Source organism: Conger conger, chromosome 9 (assembly GCF_963514075.1).
Source record: "Conger conger chromosome 9, fConCon1.1, whole genome shotgun sequence".
Classification (NCBI taxonomy): domain Eukaryota; kingdom Metazoa; phylum Chordata; class Actinopteri; order Anguilliformes; family Congridae; genus Conger; species Conger conger.
Window position 1 is genome coordinate 60,922,836 of NC_083768.1, and position 27,231 is coordinate 60,950,066.

The following is a 27,231-nucleotide window of genomic DNA, read 5'->3' on the forward strand; positions in this document are numbered from 1 at the left end:
TGCCCTAGTTAAAGTGCACACATTTATACACGCGAGTGTGTGCATACAAATCTGTGTGCTGGGTTGTTAGATCGCAGAATCTTAAGGTTTCGATCTTTAATACTTAAAGGTAATTGGAAATTGCAAGAAAATATTTTTATTCTGGTATTATTATTATTATTATTATTATTATTATTAGTAGTAGTAGTAGTAGTATCATTATTATTATTATTATTATTATAATTATTATTATTATATAATGTAGTAAAATGTAATCAATGTTCATGAATACAAAGACATGTTTTTATGTTTATTTTTAGTTTTTTTTTATTTCTCAGAATCGGAGCAGCATGGAATGTAAGACAATAAAAACATGATTTTTGTCTTCGAATAAAAATCAATCTTTCAAATAAACAAGTCTAATTCTCCAAGCCTTCCACTCGAGTCTTATTGCATGACTGGTGTGTTTTAGCTGAAGAGACGCGAGCCCCACGTTCTGCCAAACCGCTCTTCGCGCGCACAGGCTCGAGGAAAGACCTCCAGCCGCGCGCCGTGTGCCTTTCCCCCGCGCCGAACAGATGGGGATAAATAATACTTCAAAAACGGATTTTTTTTTTTTTTTTATCAGAGCAAATAAATAATGTTGAAAAGTCCGTCAGAATACAAACAGAGGTCCCGATTCTCAGCCGAGGCGCGAGATTCTGCGAGGCCTCAGGAAGTGCAACAAAATGCAAACAAAAAACTTCTTCAAGCGGATAAATAAAGCAACAAATTCACATTAAAGAATTTCGTAAAAAATAAAATTGTTCGTATACCCTGTTTGATTAAAAATAATAATAAAAAAAGCTTCTATATCTGTGCCTCCACGCGGTGTCCTAAATATATGCGCGTGGAACAACAACATCGGCGAAGTTATAAGAGACACTCAAGCAACGAGAATGACTGCTGGGCCTACGTCACACTATAGCTACGTCACACAATAAACTATAAAATAAAACATAAGGGACATATGCTAATGAGGACTTTCCCCTTTTTCTTCTTCTTTTTTGTTTTTGTTTGTTTTTGTTTTTTTAAGAAAGCTGCGGGTTCGGAGGTCAGAATATGGCGGGCGAGAGGGCGTTTCCTCCCCAACTTGTCAGTCGCGTTACAGATGCGTCAGCTTGGGCGCCTCCTGCATCTTTCCCTGAGAGTAGTGCGGCGTAAGGTCTGTGTAGGTGGGGTGTGGGTCGCACGGGCCGTGGTGGTGACTGTTGCCCATGGCGATGGCGCCGTTGTAGTCCATGTTGGCGGAGGACGGGTGTGGGAGGTGCGTGAGGCCGAACACGGAGGGAGCGGAGCCGGCCATTGAATCCACATAACCCCCGCCGACGTACACCGGGCTTCCCTGCACGTGAGAACCGTAGCCCGCGCTTTGAAGGGCGTGCGCGTCATAGTCAGGCGTGCCCGCGCCTGTCCCTGGATACCTCTTCTGCGGCGGTGGGCAGGTGTTCATGGCGTTGTTTATGGGCGCGGAATATGACGTGGAGATGCCATACGCATGTTGATTGGGCTTATTGTATGGCGTGGGTGACCTGGATTCGTAGGGAACGCTGTTGACGAGAGCGTGCATAGAGTTGAGGTACCCCCCAGCCTGGGGTGCAGCTACGGGGCTCCGGGGAGACTGCGGCCCGGGAGAAGGCATCATCCCGATCCCCTTCTGATCCTTTTTATACTTCATCCTGCGGTTCTGGAACCAGATCTTGATCTGCCGCTCCGTCAGGTGCAGCAGACTGGCCATCTCCACGCGCCGCGGGCGGCACAGGTAGCGGTTGAAGTGGAACTCCTTCTCGAGCTCCACCAGCTGCGCGCTGGTGTACGCGGTGCGCGCTCGCTTGGACGCAGCGGATCCGGTCGGGCTGGCGTCTCCGGCGCAGCTCTCCACTGCGCGAGGAAGAAAGCACAACATCAGCGCAGCAACACGCATAAGAAGCGCACAGAGGCCAGCGATAATGCACTGACCGTGAGGTTTTACAGAAATACCCAAATGGCGATCTAAAGCAGTATCAGTTACAATCAATGAATTACTTAATAAATGAATGAATGAATGATTGAAAAAATAAATACATGCAATCTTGCAAAATACAAAACTTGAAATCAGTACTTTCTGTGTGTGCACATGTGTGTGTGTCTGTCTGTGTAGATGTGTGTGTGTGTGTGTGTGTGTGTGTGTGTGTGTGTGTGTGTGTATACTTTAGGGAGGAAGCGGGGTGGTATTCCAGTAAGGTGGGGCTGGTATCCCCCCCCCCCTTTGTGCACTTGCTCTTTTTGGCCCATGTGTCGCACCGTAGCTGCATCCTGTGGCTCTACACCCATCCTGTGTTCCAGAGGAGCGCTGGGAGTCTCACAGCTCTATCCCAGGAGGGGGAGGGCTCCCACAATCTGCACACTTTACCACGCCTGCAAACCGGGGGGAAGTCTGCGCTCAACAGCCCTGGGTTCTCAACACCACAACCCCCCGAGATCACAGCTGTGTGGTGAGAGTGCTCTTAACTGGACATCCTAATGCTGATGTCACAATCACTGCTTTCAACTGAAATGCTGATGTCACAATCACTGCTTTCAACTGAAAGTTCCAGGGCACTGGCTCAGAATTATGGAAAAGAAACATTCCAGAACCCCTACTCTTCAAATGCTATTGTTATGTCTTGTCTTTCATCTGGAGTCTGAAATAAAGTATGAATTGAAAAAATTGAATTGAATACCAAAAACATTGGCATATTTCTGTTGTTGTTTTTCATTACTAGTATGGCTACAGCAGTAGAGGTAATAAGAGTCTTCATAATTAAAAGTTACATGAATGTAATGTAATTAGTAATAACTCATGATGATTGGCTCAATTAAACAGAACTCCTTGCATATAAATACATAACTAAAGCTGCCCAGGGAGTGCTCCAGTCCAATTTGAAATATCACACCAGTCTGCTTAAAAATAAACCCTCAAATTAAATAACTTTATCAATAACAATATTAATGAATTAATAGGTTAAGTAGAATTAATATTATTCATATAAAAATAATAAAAATAATCCTAACAATGAAAGTAATCACATCAATAATAATAAGATGTAATCTGTGTGGGTCTGTGCTGGCCTGATCTCAGCCCACATCAAACAGTCAACATTCCACTGCCAGGCACTTTATATTTTCTTTTTAAAAAAGGAAAACAAATAATGAATTTAATCATTTATATCTTAATAAATCGTACCCTGACTCCAGAGATCCTGTGACTCCAGCACACACACATAACTGAATAACCGCCCACTGGGTCTGTGTGACAGGGGTTCTGTGTGAGAACAGTTTCCACAGCCTCAAGACATTACATTACATTATTGGCATTTGACAGACGCTCTTATCCAGAGCGACGTACAGTTGATTAGACTAATGCAGGGTTAAGGGCCTTGCTCAAGGGCCCAACGGCTGTGCGGATCTTATTGTGGCCGCACCGGGATTAGAACCACCGACTTTGCGTGTCCCAGTCGTTTACCTTAACCACTACGCTACAGGCTGCCCCACATTAGTGACGCTCACAGGTGTGTTTGAAATGTAAATGAGCCTCACTCCCACACCGATGCCCTTTGATCACGACGCACCACAGTAAACAGCCTGCTTGTTTAGCCAGGCTGAGCAGCACATTTGGTTTTAACAGCAAAAGCCCATCAGAACATTTGGAGACCTTATGGTGCAGAACAGCTCCTCCATCACAGAGCTGGGAGAAGACAGGCGGCTCTCTGCTTAGATTAGTGGCTCATGGATAAAGCTGTCCGTTGATCATTACATTACATTACATTACATGATCAATAGCTAATACAGAGCATGTAAGAGTTTTCACTCCTTTTCCACTAAATACCAAAGCTGAAATGTGCCTATGTTTTGCTAGAAATAAAAGCAAAGTCTATTTGTAAATAAAAATGCTCATAATAATGATTCAACCGTAAATTCATAATCTGAAGACATGCATGTTAGGGGGGGGCTCAGCAGAGAGCATGTAGAGGCAGTCAACCTTCCTGTGAAAATAGTTAATAATAAAAATAAATAAATACATCAACAGTTTTGTTCAAATGAAGTGTGCCTATGCCTCACCAAAAATAAGAACAAAAACCATGTATGTAGAAAACATAATATAATGAATGAACTGTAAATGCCTGCTGTTATTGGGCCGAGCCTTAAAGGGAGAAACTGTAATCCTGTAAAGACTAATGGTTATCCATAACAAATACATAATATATTCAAATCAAAGTTTGAGATGCTTGGACTTTGACATGTTCGGGGTGTGAGATGTTTGGAGTGTGAGATGTTTGGGGTGTGAGATGTTTGGAGTGTTTACCTGTGCTGGAGGTGTTTGGAGTGTTTACCTGTGCTGGAGGTGTTTGGAGTGTTTACCTGTGCTGGAGGTGTTTGGAGTGTTTACCTGTGCTGGAGGTGTTTGGAGTGTTTACCTGTGCTGGAGGTGTTTGGAGTGTTTACCTGTGCTGGAGGTGTTGTTTTTCTGCTTGGCTCCCTGGCGGGATTCCTTCATCCAGGGGAAAAGCTGCTTCCTGGAGGGGGGGGCGCTGGGGGCAGGCTTGGTGCTGGGCGCGTTGTGGGCCGGGGGCGAGACGGGGGAGGAGGGCAGCGGGGGCGCGGGGGGGGTGATGTCGCCGTGCTCGGTGGGGGGGTGCAGGGAGCAGGCGGGGGGCGGGTAGTCACTCCCCACGTGAGCGAGGGTGGGGGTGGGGTACTGGGGCGGGGCGGTGCTGCAGGCGCGGCCGTGTGGAGCGGGGTACGCATAGCGACCGCACCCCGCTGGGCCGTCGTAGAAGCTGCCCTGCTGCATCACGCAACTTCCCGGGGTTCTCACGGCACACTGACGGGGTCCTGACGCCCGTGTGGAATAACATTGGCGCCGCGGTCACGTGACGCCTCTCCTCCAATGGCCTCCTCCGCTGCACCTAGGGCGACACGCAGAACGGTGACACGCAGAACGGTGACACGCAGAACGGTGACACGCAGAACGGTGACACGCAGAACGGTGACACGCCCAAAGGGTGACAGGCCCAAACGATGACAGGCCCATCCATCTTCCTCCCCGCGGCCGATCTGCCGGCCGTGCCACGAGACACAGGCCCCGCTCCGACCCTCACGCCCACAACTCACATCTATCTGCCCATAGCTCTGACCCTCACGCCCACAACTCACATCTATCTGCCCATAACTCTGACCCTCACGCCCACAACTCACATCTATCTGCCCATAACTCTGACCCTCACGCCCACAACTCACATCTATCTGCCCATAACTCTGACCCTCACGCCCACAACTCACATCTATCTGCCCATAACTCTGACCCTCACGCCCACAACTCACATCTATCTGCCCATAACTCTGACCCTCACGCCCACAACTCACATCTATCCGCCCATAACTCTGACCCTCACGCCCACAACTCACATCTATCCGCCCATAACTCCGACCCTCACGCCCACAACTCACATCTATCTGCCCATAACTCCGACCCTCACGCCCACAACTCACATCTATCTGCCCATAACTCCGACCCTCACGCCCACAACTCACATCTATCTGCCCATAACTCCGACCCTCACGCCCACAACTCACATCTATCTGCCCATAACTCTGTCCCCCACGCCCACAACTCACATCTATCTGCCCATAACTCTGACCCTCACGCCCACAACTCACATCTATCTGCCCATAGCTCTGTCCCTCACGCCCACAACTCACATCTATCTGCCCATAACTCTGACCCTCACGCCCACAACTCACATCTATCTGCCCATAGCTCTGTCCCTCACGCCCACAACTCACATCTATCTGCCCATAACTCTGTCCCTCACGCCCACAACTCACATCTATCTGCCCATAACTCTGTCCCTCACGCCCACAACTCATATCTATCTGCCCATAACTCTGTCCCTCACGCCCACAACTCACATCTATCTGCCCATAACTCTGTCCCTCATGCCCACAACTCACATCTATCTGCCCATAACTCCGACCCTCACGCCCACAACTCACATCTATCTGCCCATAACTCTGACCCCCACGCCCATAACTCACATCTATCTGCCCATAACTCTGTCCCCCACGCCCACAAGTCACATCTATCTGCCCATAACTCTGTCCCTCATGCCCACAACTCACATCTATCTGCCCGTAACTCTGTCCCCCACACCCACAACTCACATCTATCTGCCCATAACTCTGTCCCTCATGCCCACAACTCACATCTATCTGCCCATAACTCTGACCCTCACGCCCACAACTCACATCTATCCCCCCATAACTCTGACCCTCACGCCCACAACTCACATCTATCTGCCCATAACTCTGACCCTCACGCCCACAACTCACATCTATCCGCCCATAACTCTGACCCTCACGCCCACAACTCACATCCATCTGCCCATAACTCTGACCCTCACGCCCACAACTCACATCTATCCGCCCATAACTCTGACCCTCACGCCCACAACTCACATCTATCCGCCCATAACTCTGACCCTCACGCCCACAACTCACATCTATCTGCCCATAACTCTGACCCTCATGCCCACAACTCACATCTATCTGCCCATAACTCTGTCCCCCACGCCCACAACTCACATCTATCTGCCCATAACTCTGTCCCTCACACCCACAACTCACATCTATCTGCCCATAACTCTGACCCTCACAACCACAACTCACATCTATCCGCCCATAACGGCTCAGAAATCTCACTCACTCACTCACTCACTCACTCACTCATTCATTCACTCATTCATTCACTTATTCATTAATTCATTAATTCATTCCACAAACGAACACTGAGGAAGAAGTGTGTGTCATCCTCCAGGTTCATGGTAACATGAACCTTTACATGCTTTATACATTTTTATACCCATTATAAATAAATAATACAATTCAAGTCAATTCAAAGTTTGGTCAAGCATTAGTGACTGGCCTGAAATACATACATAAATAAATACATTATTATTATTATTATTATTATTATTATTATTATTATTATTAATTTATATAAATGCATGTGCTATTATTCATTTTAACCAAAAATACAACATAGCTTCACATAATGTAAATACAAATGTATCCAAAATGATTAATTCATTCAGTTTCCTCATGGAAAACGAATCACAACCCGAAACTGTGTAAACCTCTTCTGAACGGTATACATCAAGTCTATGAAAACCACCATCATTCAACATTCCACTACACCACTACAGCACTTCTAGCAATGATAACCACATTATTATTATTGTTGATATAACAAATTTTCTTTTAAATAATAATAATAATAATAATAATAATAATAATAATAATAATAATAATAATAGTAAGATAGCGGTAGCTGTAGTTTTGAATAGTCCATTTTAATGTCTAGTATAATAGTATAATGTCTGGATCAGCATGTTCTACGCGGTTTTGTTCCATAATTAATTGGCCTAAAACTCAGAAGTCGCCTGTTAGTCTGAGCAGAGCAGCCAGCATCGCTGCTTTCTGCGCGTGTGAAACAAAGATGGATCGGGGACCTCAGGAAACCAGAAAAACCGGGGCGACCATCTCCATGACCACGTCCTGAACTCCACACCGCCAATAATGGCGCCTGTCCGCGAGCGGCCGCGCGGGTGATGTATGGGGGTCAGCGGGCCGCGCGCCGGTATGCGGTGGCCTCCGCGAGCGCAGCTTACTGAGTCACCGCGCGACACAAACACAGAGATATCAGGCTTCAGCGTCCAGTACAATTTAGGAAAAAACGCTACGCGTCGACACATTTTAAAATGGTATTAAATGTGAACATACGCTGCATGTAGCAGAACATATTGTAATAACAACAAGTAGCTTAGCCTATCTGAATATATACAGGCCCAACATATTTTTTATAAACGAACGAATTACTTGTGGTAATTATCGTCAGCGTGTGGTGTTCAAAATATTATCTAGCTACATAAGATAAATGTTTAATTATTTCATACATGTAGGCGATTATTATTAAATAGCCTAGTAGACCACACTCAACCGTTGATGTAGCCTATATACATTTTATAGGCCTAGTTTACACATATTTTATAGTTTATATTTTAAGTTATTTAAGATATTTAGTCAAGTGACCTCGTTCTTATTATGTTTTACTGCCACTGATGCTATTCTGCTTATAATTCCAGCGATGACGCCACGTTTAGCCATTCGCCCTATTCATTCACTTTATTCTGTCATTAATTTGCGACATTAAGCTAAGAAAATTTTAAAAAAAAAGCTATCCACGTTTATGTGATCTTTTTTATTATGACTATCATTTTTTAGCTACAGTGTTCTTTTTGAAAACTGTAAAGAAACCGGGCAGAGTAATGTTGTAAGTTAAGATGATAAAATGGTTTGAGGCCATTTTACAGGAATGGAATGGCAAGAGTGAAAGCGCAGACGTGTCCATGCAAGGCTGCGACTGCAGTCAGACTGGTCCGGCGAACAAACACAAAGCCTGTTCTAAATATGTCAAAAATGTGTTTTCATGAATTCTATATATTAATACACAAGAGCAATGTGTAAATAGCACACCCTCAATTAAATTATATTGGCCATTATAGTTACAGGCTAAAGCTTTTTTTTTTTAAATGTATGAATAGAAATGTGACTAACATCCAGTCAAACAGTGAAATTAGCACTGTATTTGCGGCCGATGATAATATCACATGATGAGATATGAATATCATGAACTCTAAGTCAGGAATTAGCTCGAGCTCACAACAATGTGCCGCGCGGCTATTCGGGTATCAGGCCTCGCGAGGGAGGAGGCACGGGCTTGTGAACTCTTCTTGAACCGAGATATAAGTCATACGGCCATAAATCACCGGGACATAAACTCCGCCGTTTACACCTGATAGCCCGGGTCTGGCCTGCTTACCTTAGTCTCTGACGACAAATGCAGAGCGCATCACAATATGTTCTCATTCAGCGACAAAATCGATTAAACCGTAATCCAGAGAAAGTTTAGCGAGGGACAGCAACAGACGGTGCACACACTTGCCGGAGTCATTAACCCAGGAAAAAACAAAAAAAAACAACAAAAAAACAAGGCGAGAACGGTTCTTTTAAAGGTACCAATCCTGCCTTTCGCCGTGGAACGGCGAGCCGAGATTATTACAGAAGAACGGCTGCCCCGGTCATACCATATCAGCCCGACGGCCGCTCTTATCAGGCGCAGAAGAAAAGCCCATGATTCATAGCGATATTAAACGCGCCGCGAGCAGCGCTCGTAGAAGTAGCGTGCAGGCGCCAGTGAACTCCCCCGAAACAGCGTCACCGCAGACAGAAACATTATGCAAATGAGCTTTACACGCGCAGGGCTCGCCGTATTGAAACCTTCTCCAAGCAGTGCACTGGAGCAATACGGCAACACAAATGCGTATCCCTGTTTTTGTGGCACAAACACTTATTTGCTCAGAATGTATGGAGCCGTGGATCCTCTTTCTCCATTTACCTTTTTATGAAATTGTATTGGAAATAGTATATACAGCATAGCCTATAGTAGCCTGTACTAAATTAAATAAAGGTGGCCTACATATTAAGATCTAAATTTTATATAGGCCTATTTATCTATTCTTCATTTTAAATGAAATGTAGGGATATTCTGTATGTTTCTTTGACTGTGTAGTCCAACAATTAAGCACTTTTCGACCCACTCCGCCTAGATGTAATGAATTTTGTTAAAGTGCGGGCATAAATTAAACAATTATAATACGCAATAAAAACGCCACTGATCAAACTCCAGCTCTCAGGCGGGCGTTGGGGAGGAGCACGCGCGGGGTCTCCTCTGCGCGTGAATGGCTTTGTGTCGTTCGTGCCCAGCCCGAGATTTATGGCTTCATGCAACACGCCGAAAATAGAGCGCGAGGTAGAACCTCACAAAGCCCTGCAAAAAGCCCAGCGGAGCTCGCGGCGTAGGAGGGGAGACGGTGTAAAAACCCTCACGTGAGCGTTTTAGCTAACAGGAGGAGCAGTTTAGCAGAAAGGGCCTCTGGATAATTATTTACCGCTTTGTGTTGTTTTGCTGCTGATTCGGGTTTTTTCTTTAATACCGCGCAAAGTGCCGGGTTAAATGTCAAAAGCGCACTATTCCCCCTTTGCCTCGCGGCTCCAGCTAAAGATCAAAGGGACGCTCCAGATAAATTTCAATAAAGTTCTTTGCTGCTGTTGCGCCAAGATGTTATTTCTTTTCTCTTATGGGAGAAAGTGAATTACCGAGAGATTCTTTGAGGTGTTTTGGAGATGGTGTGGCGCAGAGGTGTGGATTTTGAAACCTTTTTCTCCTCACAGTGACAAATAACACAGTAAACACAGGACGAGCCTCAGTGTCACAGGTTTAACATGAGAATAAAAACAATAAAATAATAACTGCTGAAATTGCTCGCGCGCTTACCTTTAAGGACACAGATTCCCTCGAAGGCCGCGGGTCGCTTACTGTTTTGGGAATCTGTAAAACAAAATAAAAACAATACATTTAAATTAACAATCTTATGAATGGCAAATTCTGTGTCAAGTGGAACACACAATTAGGTGGTTTAGCCAGGCTACGTCACGCGTTTTTAGGTTTCTGATCTGAGGCTGCGTGATATATAAAAGATATAAATATAAAAGAACAAAAACAGTGAAACTATCCTCCATCATCAGCGCGTAACTACGCTCGGTTATCACAGCAGGTCTACTAAATAGGCCTATCAAGCATTCTATTTATAACAATTAGCCATTACTTTTATATTCATAGCGAAATTCTATCACTGTTGCATTATCAAGCAAATAAGAAATAATATATATTTTTTAATTACATCTTTTTAAAATATAGGTTACATTAGATTGAATTACAGCCTCTAAGAACCATGAAATATAGGCTAATACTGCAACTCTGACTACTATCAATAATACAATTGATAAAAATAACAGCATAATAATAATAATAATAATAATAATAATAATAATAATAATAATAATAATAATAATAATATCCCAATAATAATAATTATTATAATGATAGACTAATGCTAGCCTAGTAATAATAATAATAATAATAATAATAATAATAATAATAATAATAATAATAATAATAATAGGTTAATACTACTACTACTACTACTACTAATACTACTACTACTACTACTACTACTAATAATAATAATAATAATAATAATAATAATAATAATGGTCTGCGGTTTGTTCGAGTTGGGATCGAAAGTCGTTAGGCTGCTCTGTGACTCGCTCGCGCGGCTGAGACATAAATCACGAGCAGCGCCGTGACCCCCGTGGCCGAGGCGCTCGCGGATGGCACATCAGAGCCCGTTTCCCGCGGAACACAGACCGCCGCGTTTCTTTATTATGTCGCTTCTTTCCCTTAAACGTTATGTTACCTGATTTATTCTTCCCCGAGCACACCTGTGCACCTCACACATTGACGTGTTTATAGTATTTATAGCGCCCAGAGACGGCTGTTATATGGCATTGTGCCTTCATACCGTTAACGGGTATTTATCCAAACATATCACACTATTCTCGCATTAATATGATTGATTCATTTACCGACCCAATGCAAACCAACATGGAATAACGCGAACACAGGCAGCAAATAAGCGGGCCATTGTATTGTACCCTGATTGAAATGTCACAAAATGTGTGTAACTGCTTTTATTGGTTCAAACACACAAAGATGCAGAGATAAACACGTGTAAACGAGTATGCGTTCTTAAATATTAATCAACCGTCACGTTATCGTTCGAATTAGCTTGTTTCTGAAGGGTAATATTTACGTGTCACAGGCAGGTTTTAAGAGAGCTCGGTGTGTTTATAAGATCACGCCGCCGGTAATTGTTGTAGCACACAATGTTTTGGTACGGCCATAACCATCTAGAGCTGGAAACAAAACTTCAGCGGTTTTCCTACATCGGCGGAGTCGTTATGGATGAATCTGCCATGTTTTCTGCGTAAGCCGTGGCCCCGGTTACTGACCTTTGCCTGGAAGAGCAATAACTCAGGAGAGTAATGAACAATCAGCGGAAATACCTCAAAATAAAATCCATCCTCCCGGACATGGCTCTCTCTTTCTGCACGAGGAAAAACACACAGATCCACCCGAAGAGAGCGCCTATAGCGCCATACACTGCGCGAGCAGCTCTCCCGTGCCGCGGCAGGAGCCCGAGCGCTGGCGGAAGGCGGGTATGAGTATCAGCGGCGCGTCTCCGGACCGGGTGTCCGCTCTCTGTGACACTCTAATGTGCCGTATTATGCGCTCACTCACGTGGTGCGACGTCAACTTAAAAATCCTTTTAGCTGAATCTGTGAATCATTAAGGGACGCATTCGTTACTGAGACACAAAACCGCAGCCAGTGTAGCGCTCAGCACATCCACACGACGCAGAGTTGCTGCTGCTTTTCATTCTTATTGATTAATGTGTTTATAATATATATATATATATATATATATATATATATATATATATATATATATATATATATATAATTTTTTTTTTTTAACGTTTTATTTTAATGCAAGTTAAATAGGTGTGCTTTAACGGGTAGCTATATTCGGTGGCGTGGCCGTACAGCGCCGCGCATCGCCGGGAATGTTCGGCGCAGCAGTGCTGTAATTCACACGCGACGGGAGAGGGCTTTTCCGCGAGGAAGCCCCTAATGGGTGGCGTGATTATCACTCAACACTTAAACTCGCCTTTTTATGGGGCCGTTGCGCGGCGCGCTCCCCACCCCTCCCACTCTGCACACCGTGGAGGTTAAAGAAAATCAAATGTCGCATAATTACCTGACAGAACGCGCAAAGCGGACTCCTGCGCGGCGTGGGGAGCTCCCGAACCGGCTCAGACAGAGCGCCCCATTCCGCCGCGGCGCTTCCTCCGGCCGGCTGGCTGATGCTGGAAACGATATGTTTGAAACTCTGGGAGCGGCGAGCTCAGATTCGCTCAGCGACAAAGAGCAAGTTACACGGAAACTGCTCTGTGCTTGCAGAACACCCCCCGAAAGCCCCCAAACAAACCCAAGTTTATAAGGACCAATAGAGTTCAAACTACAGATTGTGGTTTAAATTGATTCAACACACACACCCACACACACACATAGCAGGATACCGGTGACTTTCAAAGTTTAAGTCAAAGTGAGCAACATTTCACTTAACTTGACGTCACGTGCTCCAGGTGAAAAGTGCTTATCCTGCTACTTTTTAAAAGCTAATTGGTCAGAGGATTTGTGCGGGGAAATAGTCTGTTTGCTGTCCGTCTCTTGATTTCCGTCAACACGATGTGGGACGGTCAGTGGGACATTAATCACTGACCCGGTCACCAGCGCCATCGCTGGCGCACACCCACGGTCAACAGTCTTTGTCCCAAAAGTTAGAGAACGACCAAGCCGCGGGAGCAGTCTTCTTCCATGGAAATTCACGTTGTGATCCCGGTCAAACTCCAGTAAACTTCACCGGGACAAATAATTCCCTTTTTTATAGAACTTTGAAACTTCTTTCTTCGAAGAAAAAAGTATTATTCTATCTTTTATCCCCGTTTAGTCTTGCCTTTTTAAATCGGGCGAAGTTTCAGTTTGTCTCTGCGCTGAGCAGGACAGTGTATGCCTTGGAATACCTCCTAATGTGAACGGAAACGTGTTTAACGTTAGAACGCTTTGCAGACAGCGGGATGTGCAGATTGCTCTGTTAGCGCGGGGGGCACGTGGACGTCTCTCTCGTGGATGAATCGAAGACCCACGCGACCCCACCCTTCAATCTGTAGCGGACGCCTGGACGTCTGCGCTTACAAACGACTGTCAAGAGAGATACAGGGGAAATCGTGACATGGACTCATTTGCGACCGGGCAGCTTTGCCCACGGGGATGCCAGGCTGAATCCCGCTGTCAGCCGACTGAGGAGCGCGGAGAGCGGACGGGCAGAGCCGAAGCCTCGCTCTTGGACCCTCGCCAACAGACTACTCGTATCTTCTCACAATGTTGACACTGAGAGCTATAACAGCAAAGCTAAGGTTACCAACACACTCAGCTGAAGATAGCACTTTCACAACCGTTTAGATCAGACACCGTCAGGGATAAAGCGAGCTGTAAGAGCCGGTTCTCCTTCCGTGGGCATTAAGGCAGTTCTCGTTCGCTAATGTAAACGCAAAAGCAGTTGACATCGACATTAAACTTCAAGGCAGAGTTCAGTTCAGTGCTGTGTTTGCCTGGTGTGTACCCTGCTCAACATAGAGTTTATTCACAATAATATTTCACCATGTTTGCATATACGTGACATTTTCCTAAATTTGGAGAACACGTCGCATTTAGATGCGTTTGAGTTTAATATAAGTTACCAGCTAACAGCAAAACATTATTCTTATTTTCTCATTCGTGAATTCCAGTTCCTCTAGTCTACTACTAGCTACTACTACTACTACTACTACTAGCTACTACTGCTGCTGCTGCTGCAACTGCTAATGTCATAATAATAATAACACTAATAATAGTAATAATACGTTTCCGACTAACTTAATACACCATTGTTGTAATTTTGTTATATTCTGTGTTTTGTTGTAATTATTATCCAGACTAATTATGGGACTGTGTGTAACGGCTTTACACACACACACATACACACACACACACACACGTGGTTTCCATATTCATGGGAAATGCTAAAAAAAACAAAACATATAAGAAATAATGGAATAATAGACAGACATTATTAGGCTAATAAACCACACACTGGGTTTATGACCGTTTCAGCTTTTTTGGTTTCTTTTCTGGTTTCTCTCCTGATCTATAAACCAGCCTGGCGCGAAGACGCTCCGTGTTTAACCAGACCGCGGGTCTTTGTTCCTAAACGTTCCACGAATAGCGCCGACACAGCAAATGGTCAATGTTCTCACAATGTTGCTACAATGTTTTGTGAATGTTATAACATTGACACTACATGAAAACAACGTCGTGCAAACGTTTGCATGCAGTAGCCATTTTTGCGAATAGTAGTTTATTGGCGTTAATATTCTGCGTGTTCGTGGGTTGCGCATATTCATTTAAACCGCTAACATTTACTAAACTGTACCTTGGCATTTCCCCCATAAAATATAACGTGACCTTGGCATTATAAGATTCAATCTGCGTTCTGAGTGGTTTTGAGATATTGAGTTTCAAAGAAACCAAAGTGAATGGATTCCAAACAGATACAAACTTTTAAATTTAGCATGTGTTCAAACTTTTCAAAAACATGTTTCTGTAAAACTTCACACATACATTTAGAGCCCTGGATAAGCAACATATTTATGACACAAATTATTATTTGTCAAAAACGTCAGTTTTATATACGTTTTACCTTCTAACTGCACTCAAACATTAAACTAATGCGGGTAAGTCGCGTTTCGCCCATTCACGTCAAAGCTTGAGCCTTGTAGTTTTGTGGCTTTCCCACAAAAACAAAATAAGATATTTCAGTTGTGTAGAACTGTCCAAGCAGCCGTGGCTGAAAAGGCTGTAGAATATTCATATTCATATTCATAATTCATATGTATCAATTTTATTCTGACAAGAATAACACGACATTTGGTATAACATCAAACGAGGTTTGGCGAAAATAAGAATACTTTTGAAATGAACTGAAAAGCAGGTTGATTGAGATGTTGAGCCGTTTAATTAGATTCAATGTTTCTATTTGCTTATTTTGCTCAAGGCTTCTGTGATCGCGTATCTCACAATTTCACTATAAAATAAGTATCGGCTGCTATAGCCTATGTTATAAGGCAATGAAACACCAAGACGTGCACGACTTTCTTCAATGATGCGGAGCGGTCCAATCAATTCTGGTTCTATTCTTACAAGTGTTGCTTTTATGATAGAAATCCCCTTAAAATAAGCTTTGTGTATGCTGCAGTTCTGCACACGCGCGTTTCTCTGTGCTTATGTCAAGAAGAACCCTGTGCTCAGGGCATATGATCGCCTTCAATCAGAAGTGTTTAAATCACAGTTCGCGTCTGTGTGTCATTTCTGAGACTAACAGCGGCAGCACCTCCTGCGGAAAAGCTCATGGAAGGCGGTATATCTACACCGCAGGCACACGTGGAGACCAACAGTAAAACAACCGCAATATAATAATTAATAATAGACTGTTATCGCGACTTCTACTCCTGCTACTACGACTACTACCTCTACTGCTACTACTACTAATAATACTGCTAATACTACTACTAGGCTAAAACTAGGTTACTACGACGACGACGACGACTACTACTACTACTCCTACTACTACTACTACTACTACTAATAATAATAATAATAATAATAATAATAATAATAATAATAACAATAATTTCCGACTAACTTTATAGATCTTGACCATTGTTGTAATTTTGTTGCAATTGTTATCTAGGCTAATTATGGGATTGGGTTAACGGCCTTCCATATTAACGTGCAAAAAAAGTGCAAAAAACATCATTAAAAAAAAGAGTGAAATGATAGACAGACGGTGCACTGATTTTGTTCGTATTCCGAAGATATGGCCTGTCTCTACATTCCTGAGTAGGAGACGGACTTGTTGAAGTCAAACAGCATCAGCAGCAGAAACAGAAACGGTACTTACACTAGGCTAGGACACACCAGCTCCAGCTCCTATTCCCGACGGGTGGTGAGGGAGGGAACGCACCGCGGGTGGAGTGACCGAATCGCACTTCGCAGAAGACCTCATTCGAGTGAAAATACCGGCGACTTCATATCTATTTCTGACCTGGTGCATTAATTATTTAATGACCCACGTGAGCGCGCTGATAAAATTTCAACACACGACGGCTGAGGGTGACCCGCGTCGGTGGCTTTCCTAAACTGTCATTTTCTTAAATTAGCAGGGTTTCCCCTGCGCATAGCAGCTCTTTATTGATCCTGTCCGAATGTCTGCGACACACTGCACGCCCATGCACGAGACTGGGCCTACGCCTCGGCATCATACTCCCCAGTCAAACACATTCATTGAAAATGAAACGTTACTTAATTATTATTTTTTTTATTAAAATTCCCCAATTCGTCCGAAAATTGGTTTCTGTGCAAATAGTAATATTCTAAAATGTATTTATATTCTACTGTGCAATTTGTGCAACCCGCTTTGGATTGAAACGAAAATGCAATTATTTTCCTTTAAAGAGAAAAGTCACACGATTGTGAGGCCAACGCGTATAATCCCAGGCGCTGGTAGTGCCAGGTGTTAGCCCTTGTTTCCTCATAAACATTATTGCAGTTATTGTTGTCTGTTGAAATAGCTCGGTGTATAGACACACACATCGGTCTGGCCTCTTATCGCGCAGCGTGTAAAAGGGGAGGACTGGACAATGTGCTGAGAGGTCAGAGTTCACGGAGACCGTTCCAGCATGATAATTGGACAGAAGCGGTGGCCTCTGGACGAACTCTTCCTCTATGTTTGACTGAAGCAGGTACGGAGACAGGCTCGCCCAGCTTGTGCGCCTGCGCCGATGAAACAGACAGGCGACCGGAGCAGGCCTCCGTATAATTTCAGTAGTTAGTTTTAGTGAAAGTCAAATAAAAATGTTTAAGATCTTTGTTTTTGTTTAAGATGTTTGACTTTTTTAGTGAAAGTCAAATAAAAATGGAAAAATAATAGGCGTACAATAAATCATGAAAAAAGAAAACATGTTATCATAGAAATATTACAAATGCATTTGCAATATTTGTATGATAACATGTTTTCTTTTTTCATGATTTATTGTACGCCTATTATTTTTCCATTTTTATTTTGACATACAAACATTTAATAACGTTTGAACAAAATCAAATGTGTGATGACTGCATATCTATGTACACATTAGTGAATACGCGGCTCTTAAAGGCGTTTCATACAGTGGTCAACTGCGAGCACACTAGGCCCATCAGAAAAGAAACAGTCGTTTCGTTTACATGCGTGTTCATTTAGCGTTAAACGTTTAAACGTTAACGTTTAGCTTTAACTAAATGATCACTGTACTGCTAAAGAGCAACTAAGGAAATCAATTACGCATGAATACAAAAATAAAACATAAACTTGCATGATGTGTCCAATAAATATTTGTTTCTCAATAAATATATTTAAAACACACATATATACGCGCGCGTGTGTCTATCCGTATGCATTCGTTTGGACAGACATGCACAAAACCGTTAATACAGTCACATTGGAGTAGAACGTTTGAAATGTACGAATATAATGGTTGTATCTACGCAATCACACGACTTTCTTCCCTGTGATATGTGCAGATATTTCCTCTTTAACCAACCATGCATGTATGAGCCAGCTCCGCGTTACCGACGGTTCGGCCTGCGCACAAAGCACCCTGTTGGTACTGCACACCGGTTCTGTTCGGTTCCGTGGTCTTTTAGTCGGGGAGAGATTTGATTCAACACCGGGGACACCACGGGTCAAAAAAAAAGGGTTATCTTATCGAATCACACTAACCTGGAAGACAGAAATCGCATGGTACCGGTTTGTGTTTACTTATTGCGCACTATGTCAAAATAAACAAGACTGGCTTTGATGTACCTTTAAATACATTTTATTTTTGCACTTGTATTCTAGTATACACGACACCGTTAATCAATTTAACAGCTACCACTGATAGCAACACGCACAATGTTAATCACTTCACTCACAAACACTCCAAAGCGCACGAAACTGGGTCTTCTACAGGCCGAGACATCCATGGGTTCTACGATACAAACACGTCACTGCAGATTCATTTCTATCCGGTTTGTCCTTATTTACACGAGTCAGGCACCCAGGCGTGACACGAACTCTAGAACAACAGGGCGACGCTCCGGCAAGTGCGTCTCGCAGTTCCCACGATTCCGCAGACACAGATACCAACTTAACATCCGCAATGGCAGTTCCGTGCAGTGTCTCTACACGCTTTTGCTGTTTTTATACGAGAGAAAAACATTCACATGCTACCCTGTGCAACAAGCACGACAGAAACGAAGCAAAACAGACGGAGGGAGGGAGGTAGGGAGGGGTGTCCATCATTTCGGAGTAAATGCGTAAATGTTAGGTTCATATTCCATTAGGAACTGATCCAAACACGGCCGCCCAAGCTCTCTCTGTCCACTTGCCTAGCAGTCAGGAAACTGCGAACTATAGCCGCGCCGCGGCGGCGCAGGCCGTGGGGACCAGTTCTGTCTGGTGAGGGGGCGTTTTCACGAGCTGCTGCTTCCCGGAAGAGGAGCCGCTGGACCGGATCTTAGTGTTCGGGAGTTTGTGGTCCTTCTTCCATTTCATCCTACGGTTCTGAAACCAGATCTTCACCTGGCGCTCGGACAGGCACATCGTGTGCGCGATCTCCACGCGCCGGCGGCGGGTTAAGTAGCGGTTAAAGTGGAACTCCTTCTCGAGCTCCAGAGCCTGCTGCCGGGTGTAGGCGGTGCGCGACCTCTTGGGCGGTCCTCCGTTGTAGCTCGGGCAAACTAGACACAGGCAAAGGCAAGCAGGTGTTACTATTACACACAATTACGCCACGTCTTTTAAAGAAGGGGAATTTCCAACGAAAGAACAGCCTATTTTACAACGCCATGGAACATGTCACAACAACGCACACTCGTGTTCAAAGGGAACGATTGATTGATAATATTGATATGAGATATTCCGATCTACATTCGAATATGACCCCGAAGTGTCTAATTTGGTGACGTAATATCCCAGCGCACACATTTTCAAGCTATTAAAATCGTCAGGAAAACAGCAGGGCTATTGCGTCTTGGCTGCCGTCCAGAATAAGAGAGATAGTTTCGGTTAAAAGCAGCCACGGCACACGACTCATGCAGAGGAACACACCAATAAAATTTACGAGGGTCTTTAATTACCGACCTAACCGTCCGGCGCTCGTAAATATCCTGAAGGGGCCGCCGTGATGGGCGTTCGCACGTTCCGTGGGGCTCGCGAAGGGTTCCAGGGTTCCATGTCTCTCAGACTGACACATAACTTACCCGTGTTAACGTGCACCTTCTTCATCCACGGGTAGAGCACGGGCTCCTTGGCTTTTTGCGCGGGCGGAAGCGTCTCGTTGGAGAGGCTGCAGTCTTTCGGAGCGACAGCACCTTCGTCTCCGCTGGAAATCATGCGAATGTCGTGGTTTTGCGCGACGGGCTGGGACTGGATGTGCCCGGGAAAGTCTTCCAGTCCGTTTGAATGTGCATTGTTGTATTCGTAGTCGGGTTCCGAGTAGTTTGACCGCTGAAAAGACGCCTCATCCTGATGAGCAAAACCCGGACCCTTCGGTGGTTCGTAGTATTCGGAAGGGGTGGGAATGTAGCCGTTCTGGGGGTACTCCTCACATGGAGGGAACGAGGGCTCGATATAGTTTGAGTTTATCAAATATGAACTCATGGTCATTAATTTCTGAAGTGCAATAATACTAATTTTTATTGCACTGTCGTTTTTCTCATCTCCACAGAACCCTCCTCCCTCCCTGTCAAATGTACAAAGTTGGGAGATCACGTGGATGGCTCCACCAATGACAGGCGCCCCTGCGGGCATCGCGTAAACAGACACCAATGGTGAGCCAGACTGAGGTACGGCGAGATTTATCGGACAGTCTACGTTGGGCTTTTCATAATTGGACAAAAATACACAAAGAAATATATAATCATGTAATGTCTCTGCCAAAAGCATATATTCCATTGCTTTTACAGTATTAAAATAAACATGTAAAGTAGGAAAAAGATGAAAAATAAGGTGGTGTATCAGTGGGCTGGGTATCTAGCCTGTAATAAGATAACCAATCATTAAAATAACGGATTACTCGAGAATGTTTGTTTAAAAAAAACAGTGAAGTAGTCCCACTTTCGTCCAAGCCATCAAAGTGATATGGCCATCCGTACGTTCGCTCATTGATAATTGCAAAACTTTGGACTGCCGTTCTTGATGACTGTTGACACTCCAGAGCTGGAGTAAAACCTCCCGCTCCAAACCCAAAGGCCACGCACACCAGTCACCACTGAAAACTGAACAGTAAATCACGCATGAGCTGTACTTTCAAACTAACAGGCATTTCGATAATATTTTAATGACACAAAACATACAATATTCTCGAAAAAGAGGCATGTATAGGAGTCATGACACTAGTAGGTTGGCAACGAAATAAAAAAGGCTATAAGATCGGAACGGCTAATTTCAATAAACTAGGCCGAAGCGTCAAGGAAAGGGAACGCATGAATTAAATGAGGCTTTATTGTCAAAACAGTTCACAAGAAAAAATAAATGGATACATTAACTGAATAATCTTCCGCCTTTGCTATTTTTTCTCGACACGACATCCAACCGAACTGTTTCGACAATAAAACAGAGCTCATTACAGCCGGTTACCCGCAGCTGCCGCCTGATCCCATGTCTCCTTTAATCTTCAGGAAGAAATTATGTTTTTGCATTTCACTTTACCCTGGAACAACGTCCGTGTATAAAGCCGTTAAACACAATCCTATAATTAGCCTGGATAATAATGACAAGATTACAACAATGGACAACAATGGTCAAGATGCATTAAGTTAGTTGGAAACTACTATTACAACAACTATTACAACGACTACTACTACTATCATTATTATTATTATTATTATTATTATTATTATTATTATTATTATTATTTATTTTTTTGGTTGTTGTGATTGCTCCTGCTCCCATATGCTGTAATTAATAAGCAGTATATTTAAATGTAATGAAAAGTATATTCCTATTATGGTCTGAATAAAATGAATAATATGTAGTATTTGGTTAAATAACGCAATCACACTTTGAATCCTCAGTCTGCGGAAGACGTTTTCAGGAAGGCTGAAGGATTTTTAAGCCTAGCCTACATTTCTCATCAAACTCCCGACACTCGCTCGTGTCGTGCCTAATATTGTTTTTAAACTATTGTATATCATCCTGCTTCCATTCACGAATTAGCTTTCGTTTGCAATTCTATCACTGATGACAAATAATTGTCATCATGTTACAAAGAATTGTATCTGACAGCAGGTAGGCCTACTGAACAAACAGATAAAATAATTACTCCACAAGCAGCTTGGAATATGAATATGGATGATAGCATGAGTAAACAAGCCAGCCTGTCTCGCTGATCGGGATGCTCTTCCCTATCTCATCCGCCCATCCGCCTCTCCGCCCCGCGGGTATCAACACCAAACTTCCGCGGCACGGTCCCAGGCAGCGAGGCCTGCGCCAAACAGGCGAGAACGTCGGAAACTCGACAGACGATCCCCCTTCCCTTCCGCGGACCAGCCCTCGCCAACTTTCAAATGACCGAAAACTGACTCCCTCCCCACTTTATTTCCTTATTAATCTCGCGCATTGACAGTCTTTGTTAAACAACAAGGCGTGTCCTTCAGTAGGCGACGTTTTCGTATGTGTTAGACGCAGTGACCTGAAGTTCACCCCATACTTGGACTTCGTATTTCCAACGTCTATGCGGCTGTGAGGAGATAAGTGAGCGCTTTGCACGGGTCAACAACCAATAGCGTCCCAATAGGGACAACCCCGGCCCAGAAATGCCATTTTAAAGCACGGAGTTGTAGCATTAATGGCCTCTGTCGCCTGGTGCTTATGCGCCGTACATACATATGCGTCTCAGCTTCAGTGTCACAGAAGAGATGAGGTTTATAGAGCACTCCGGCCCTGTAAGTTTATTTAAATTGTCGTCCATTATAATTATTATCGCTGCTATCAAATATATACAGCTTTATATAAACACTGACGTTGAATTAAAACTTGATATCACCTACTAAATTGTTTTATTTGTGCATTATAATTAGTGTAACCAGTGTGGAGTAACCTAGTGTGTCATAATAGGCGTAGAGAAGGGATGATGTGCGTTTATGTGTCACTGTGTGCGGTTAGCTATGATTTAATGCCTAGGCCGATATATAGATATACATATACCAGAAATATTTACCGGGTAAAATATACAGGCCAGTTTCGTGTGCGGAAAGGGACTGAGAGCATATATGCTATATATACGTATATGATATTATATATTATATATTTTCACGAAACAATCTCATGACACACCTCCGCTGTGGACGGTGCAGTTGCTATGATCCTTAGAGTAGTCTACGTTCTGAATCCAGTGGTAAATATAAGCTATATAAAGTCATCTAAGTTGGTTCGGATATAACTGAAATACCCATAACATCAATCATTACTATGTATTCCGAGCTCCGATTAAAAAAAAAAATATTATTCAGAATAAAATTGGAACGGAAAAGGCGCTTGGTGATTTTCATGAGTAAATCAGCCTGGATTGTGTTCCGTTGGTTTGATTTCAACGAAAACGAAAGAAGAGGAAGTAGCATCTTAATTGGTTTAATTAACTTTTGGCTTAATGCACGCGCGCGTGTAGTGACCTGGAAAACCTGATATTTTTTGTCTATATTTATTTTGGGAAGGGGTTAGAATGAAAATGTTAAGATGGAAAACACTTATTTTAATTATTTGGCAACGAATTACGCTTTCTATGAAGCAAAATATTTCAAAATAAACATCTAATGGCACCTGTTGTACTTATCTAAATGAAAGAAAGCAGATCATATCAACAGTAGCTGCTATTGTGTGAAATTGTCACAAAGAGGCTAGTTTTTTATCCCTTCCTACAAATGAAGTGGACAACTTTGTCTCTGAATGCCTGCTAGAGGGGCAGTAATCAGCCTTTTGCACAAATTCACAAAGATACCGCGCGATATCGACGATCAATAAAAAGAATGAAACATCTCGCGGGTTGAAGAATAAGCGCGAGATCAAATATGGGGAATTCTGTGGCTATTATGCTATTATGCGGGGACTATAATTGTGCTGTGCAAAAATAAAAATAAAACGGTTCATTGTTTTAAGGCGAATAAGACTTTATATAAATTATAATTATAATATTAATTATGCTTTAATAACACGTTGATTACCACAGTGGCAAAAACATGTACATTACTTTAAAATGTGCATACATGTGGTTGTATGCATTCGTACATATTTCGCACGTATTTGATGACTATTTGCATGTATTTACGAATCATTTGAGGAAGACGGTGCGTATTCTCTCTTATGATATATCAAACATTATTTTGACGTATAAATACATTTCTGACCGGAGTCACTATCTGACATGAATTTGGGTCAATATATCCAGTTCCCCCTTTCGCCTGCACGGGGATGTTCCATTTGAATCATGTTACAACTGAAGTTTTCGATGTGTTCAATTTAACCGCATCGGAGCAAAACAAAACAAAAAACAATTGCCGTGGCCGAGAAGTCGATGGCGTTTGATATCACGTCGCCTTTTCACTCAAACATTATTATTCATTTTCTAAACTGACTTTAATTGTGTTAATTATTCATTTAATTATTGAGAAATATCGGTTTCATCCTGGAATCAATATCCACGACTTACATTATTTATCCAGGCATCATTGACGTGGTTTCTCCGGCGGAGACTGAACAGCTCAACGGGCCGCTTTACGTTGTTCAGTGTGTTTCTGAGAAGCATCAGCTGGCAGCTTTGGTTAAATCGGAACAAAACATCAGCAAAGAATTGAGCGGATTGGATGAATCCATACCATTTAAATGTATATTTAAACACGCTCCTCGAAGACGCAGCATTCGTGTATATATATATATATATATATATATATATATATATATATATATATATATATATATATATATATATATATGTATGTGTGTGTGTGCGTGTGTGTATGTGTGCGTTCCTACACCGATGTATTATTTTTAATGACGTTTCACAATAATGCAATAATACAGAATATATACATAAATACATATATATTTTAAACTAACCGATCCAGCTGGGGCCGGTGTGAATCCCGGCGAGTCGCGGTTGAAACCCCGAGGTCACCCCGCGGCGCGGGTTCACCGGGAGTTCACGGTGATACATGCGTAATTCAAAGCTATTTTATCTTTTGTGCTGGGAGTCAAGATCGCTATTATAACGGTGGCATCGCGCGCCGGCTGAACAGATGACGGAGAACCGTTCGGAGCGTAAACTCTTGACCCCCATTTTTCCTCGCGCTCATCCGCCCAGCGTCGCAGCGTGGAAGCGGGACGGTCGGTTTCCGCGCAGGCGTTCCCTCTCTCCCCATTGGTTAAAAAACGCAGATAGCATCAGTCAAGCCATTAGGCCGAACATGTACTGCAGTCGGTGGGTAGGTTGAACATCCGAATGGGAAAGGGACACACTGACTCAAACCATACAGAAATAACAGCACTACCTGGCTGAGTTGTATGAGGACCACAGACACATATCAAATGCCAAAAATGTTGGGATCAGATTGTACACAAGGATTTTCAATTCCAGTCACCTGATTTAATGTAAAATACTGATAATTACTGAGAAGCATGTTTATTCGCCAATGCAGTGACCTGTCGGTGCCGGTGTAGAACATACAGATCACAATCACACACAATAAGTTGTTAGAGGGCCAACCAGGTAACTCGCCTCACTCCGTCGCGCCTGAATGAGTGCCTGGTTTGCTTGACGCCGCGCGCAGCGGTGACGGTGAACTTGGCCTAAAGCGAGCTCTGCTGGTGGCTCTGAGCGCGTGCAGATTCATCTTCATGCTGTTTGTGACCTCCCGGTGAACCGCGCGCAGATTCAGATGAACTGCCACTGCCTCCTTCTCTCTCTCCCTCTCCTTCTCTCTGCCTCTCTTCCTCATTTTCTTTTTCTCCCTCTCATTTTCTCTCTCTCTCCCTCAATCTCTCTCCCTTATTCTTTCTCCCCCTCATTCTTTCTCTCTCTCACTCTCTCTCTCTCTCTCTCTCTCTCTCTCTCTCTCTCTCTCTCTCTCTCTCTCTCTCTCTCTCTCTCTCTCTCTCTCTCTCTCTCTCTCTCTCTCTCTCTCTCTCTCCCCCTGAAAATATGTCCGTGCGGATGATTCGAGCGCACATTTGGTCTTATTTAAGAGCCGTAAAGCAGAGAACACAGTCAGGGGGTCATAAAACCAAACGAACATTGATAAAATAACGACATACTTACTGCTTTACGTCAATGTAAGGTATAGAGACACTTGCGTGAAGTCGCTATAAAATGGCTTAGGTCTGCCACAGCTGAATATGTTTACACTCTGGTTCCAAAAGGAAACAAAAGGCTCTATTTTGTTCCTTAAAGAACAAAAATGGTTCCTCTATCGAGACAAACAATTTTTCTGAGAATGTACGAACTCAGAAATACGAATTCAGGTGTTCTAATAGTACATGCCCGTTGCACATTGGTCTAAATGAGACGAAAAGTACATATATAAAGCTCAAATATTCAGAAAGGAAGTGGAATCAATATTTACCAATACCAATAATCAATAAAAATGACCAATTACAGAGCAGGGAGGGTTCAGAACACAATAACAGAGTTTCTGCTCAAACCAATACCAAACGAATGATAATTTTTGTGTTCAATAAAATTACGCAGTTACCATATTCAGTGCAAACGCATATCCCACTATATTCTTAGAAAGAGCAATCCACGCGAAGTTGGATGTTCAGATATCTGATGATAAAGCGGCTTTGTCTCCCAAATCTCAATCCTCCTTTTTAAAAGGGACCAAACAATTATTATGATAATAACAACCACAACAACAGCAACACTACTACTACTACTACTACTACTACTATAATAATAATAATAATAATAATAATAATAATAATAATAATAATAATAATCATCATCATCATAATAATCATCATAATAATCATAATAATCATGATAGGCTAATAAAACGTCAGAAGCCCGAGACAGAGTTCCGTTACAAAGACACAAAGCCGCCCTTTGTTGGCGCGCGGGTCTGTATGACCTGGTGGTACTGACGCAGCTCACAGCTCTGGCCGCGCGGAAGTTAAACAATTTAAACAAGCGGAATCACGAAAGAACGTGTATAGCCTTCACGTGTAATCGCTATATGACTGGAGAGACAGAACAGAAGAGAGAGATAACTCGAAAACTCTCATTCACCCAGAAGTTCAGAAAAGCTAAATACAGACAATATTCGCAGGACCAGTTGTACTGCGGTGAAAGATAATGTATGTATTCTGAAATGCAGAAATAGGCGATGAGGGGAAGGAGATCAGCCAGCCACACAGCGAGGAAGGGTGGGGGCTGCGTGCCGAAAAGGAAGCAATTAAAATGCCCTCCAAGCTGGAAATGTACTAAACATCTGCCGGGGCTAATA

The 27,231-nt window shown here is 43.3% G+C and overlaps 2 protein-coding genes across 7 annotated transcripts in view; both read right to left on the bottom strand.

Annotated features, from left to right (window-relative positions):
* Positions 1-276: 276 nt before the first annotated feature.
* hoxa3a (homeobox A3a) overlaps positions 277-27,231 on the bottom strand; it is a 35,063-nt gene continuing 8,108 nt past the window's right edge. For 3 of the 6 annotated variants that reach the window (XM_061253657.1, XM_061253661.1, XM_061253658.1), the window contains 3 exons: positions 10,433-10,486; positions 4,483-4,946; positions 277-1,899 (listed from right to left, as the gene is read on the bottom strand). In XM_061253657.1, coding sequence (XP_061109641.1) covers positions 1,124-1,899; positions 4,483-4,831 — 1,125 coding nt within the window. In that variant the 5' untranslated portion in view covers positions 4,832-4,946; positions 10,433-10,486 and the 3' untranslated portion in view covers positions 277-1,123. Of the gene's footprint in view, positions 1,900-4,482; positions 4,947-8,917; positions 9,237-10,432; positions 10,487-12,063; positions 12,228-12,817; positions 14,571-27,231 lie in introns of those variants that run through there. The other 3 variants (XM_061253660.1, XM_061253659.1, XM_061253656.1) reach the window with 3 other exon arrangements.
* Positions 18,556-20,632, bottom strand: hoxa4a (homeobox A4a). Its single transcript, XM_061253665.1, has 2 exons — positions 19,996-20,632; positions 18,556-19,476 (listed from the first exon to the last, which is right to left on the bottom strand). Exons 1-2 carry the CDS (start codon positions 20,543-20,545, stop codon positions 19,148-19,150), a joined length of 879 nt encoding a protein of 292 aa, XP_061109649.1. The 5' UTR covers positions 20,546-20,632; the 3' UTR covers positions 18,556-19,147.

Coding starts and splice junctions, on each gene's coding strand:
- hoxa4a (XM_061253665.1), bottom strand. CDS start 20,545: ATGCCCGCAGGGGCGCCTGTCATTGGTGGAGCCATCCACGTGATCTCC. Junction 19,477..19,995: donor GAAGGTGCACGTTAACACGG/GTAAGTTATGTG, acceptor GCCTGTGTCTAG/TTTGCCCGAGCTACAACGGA.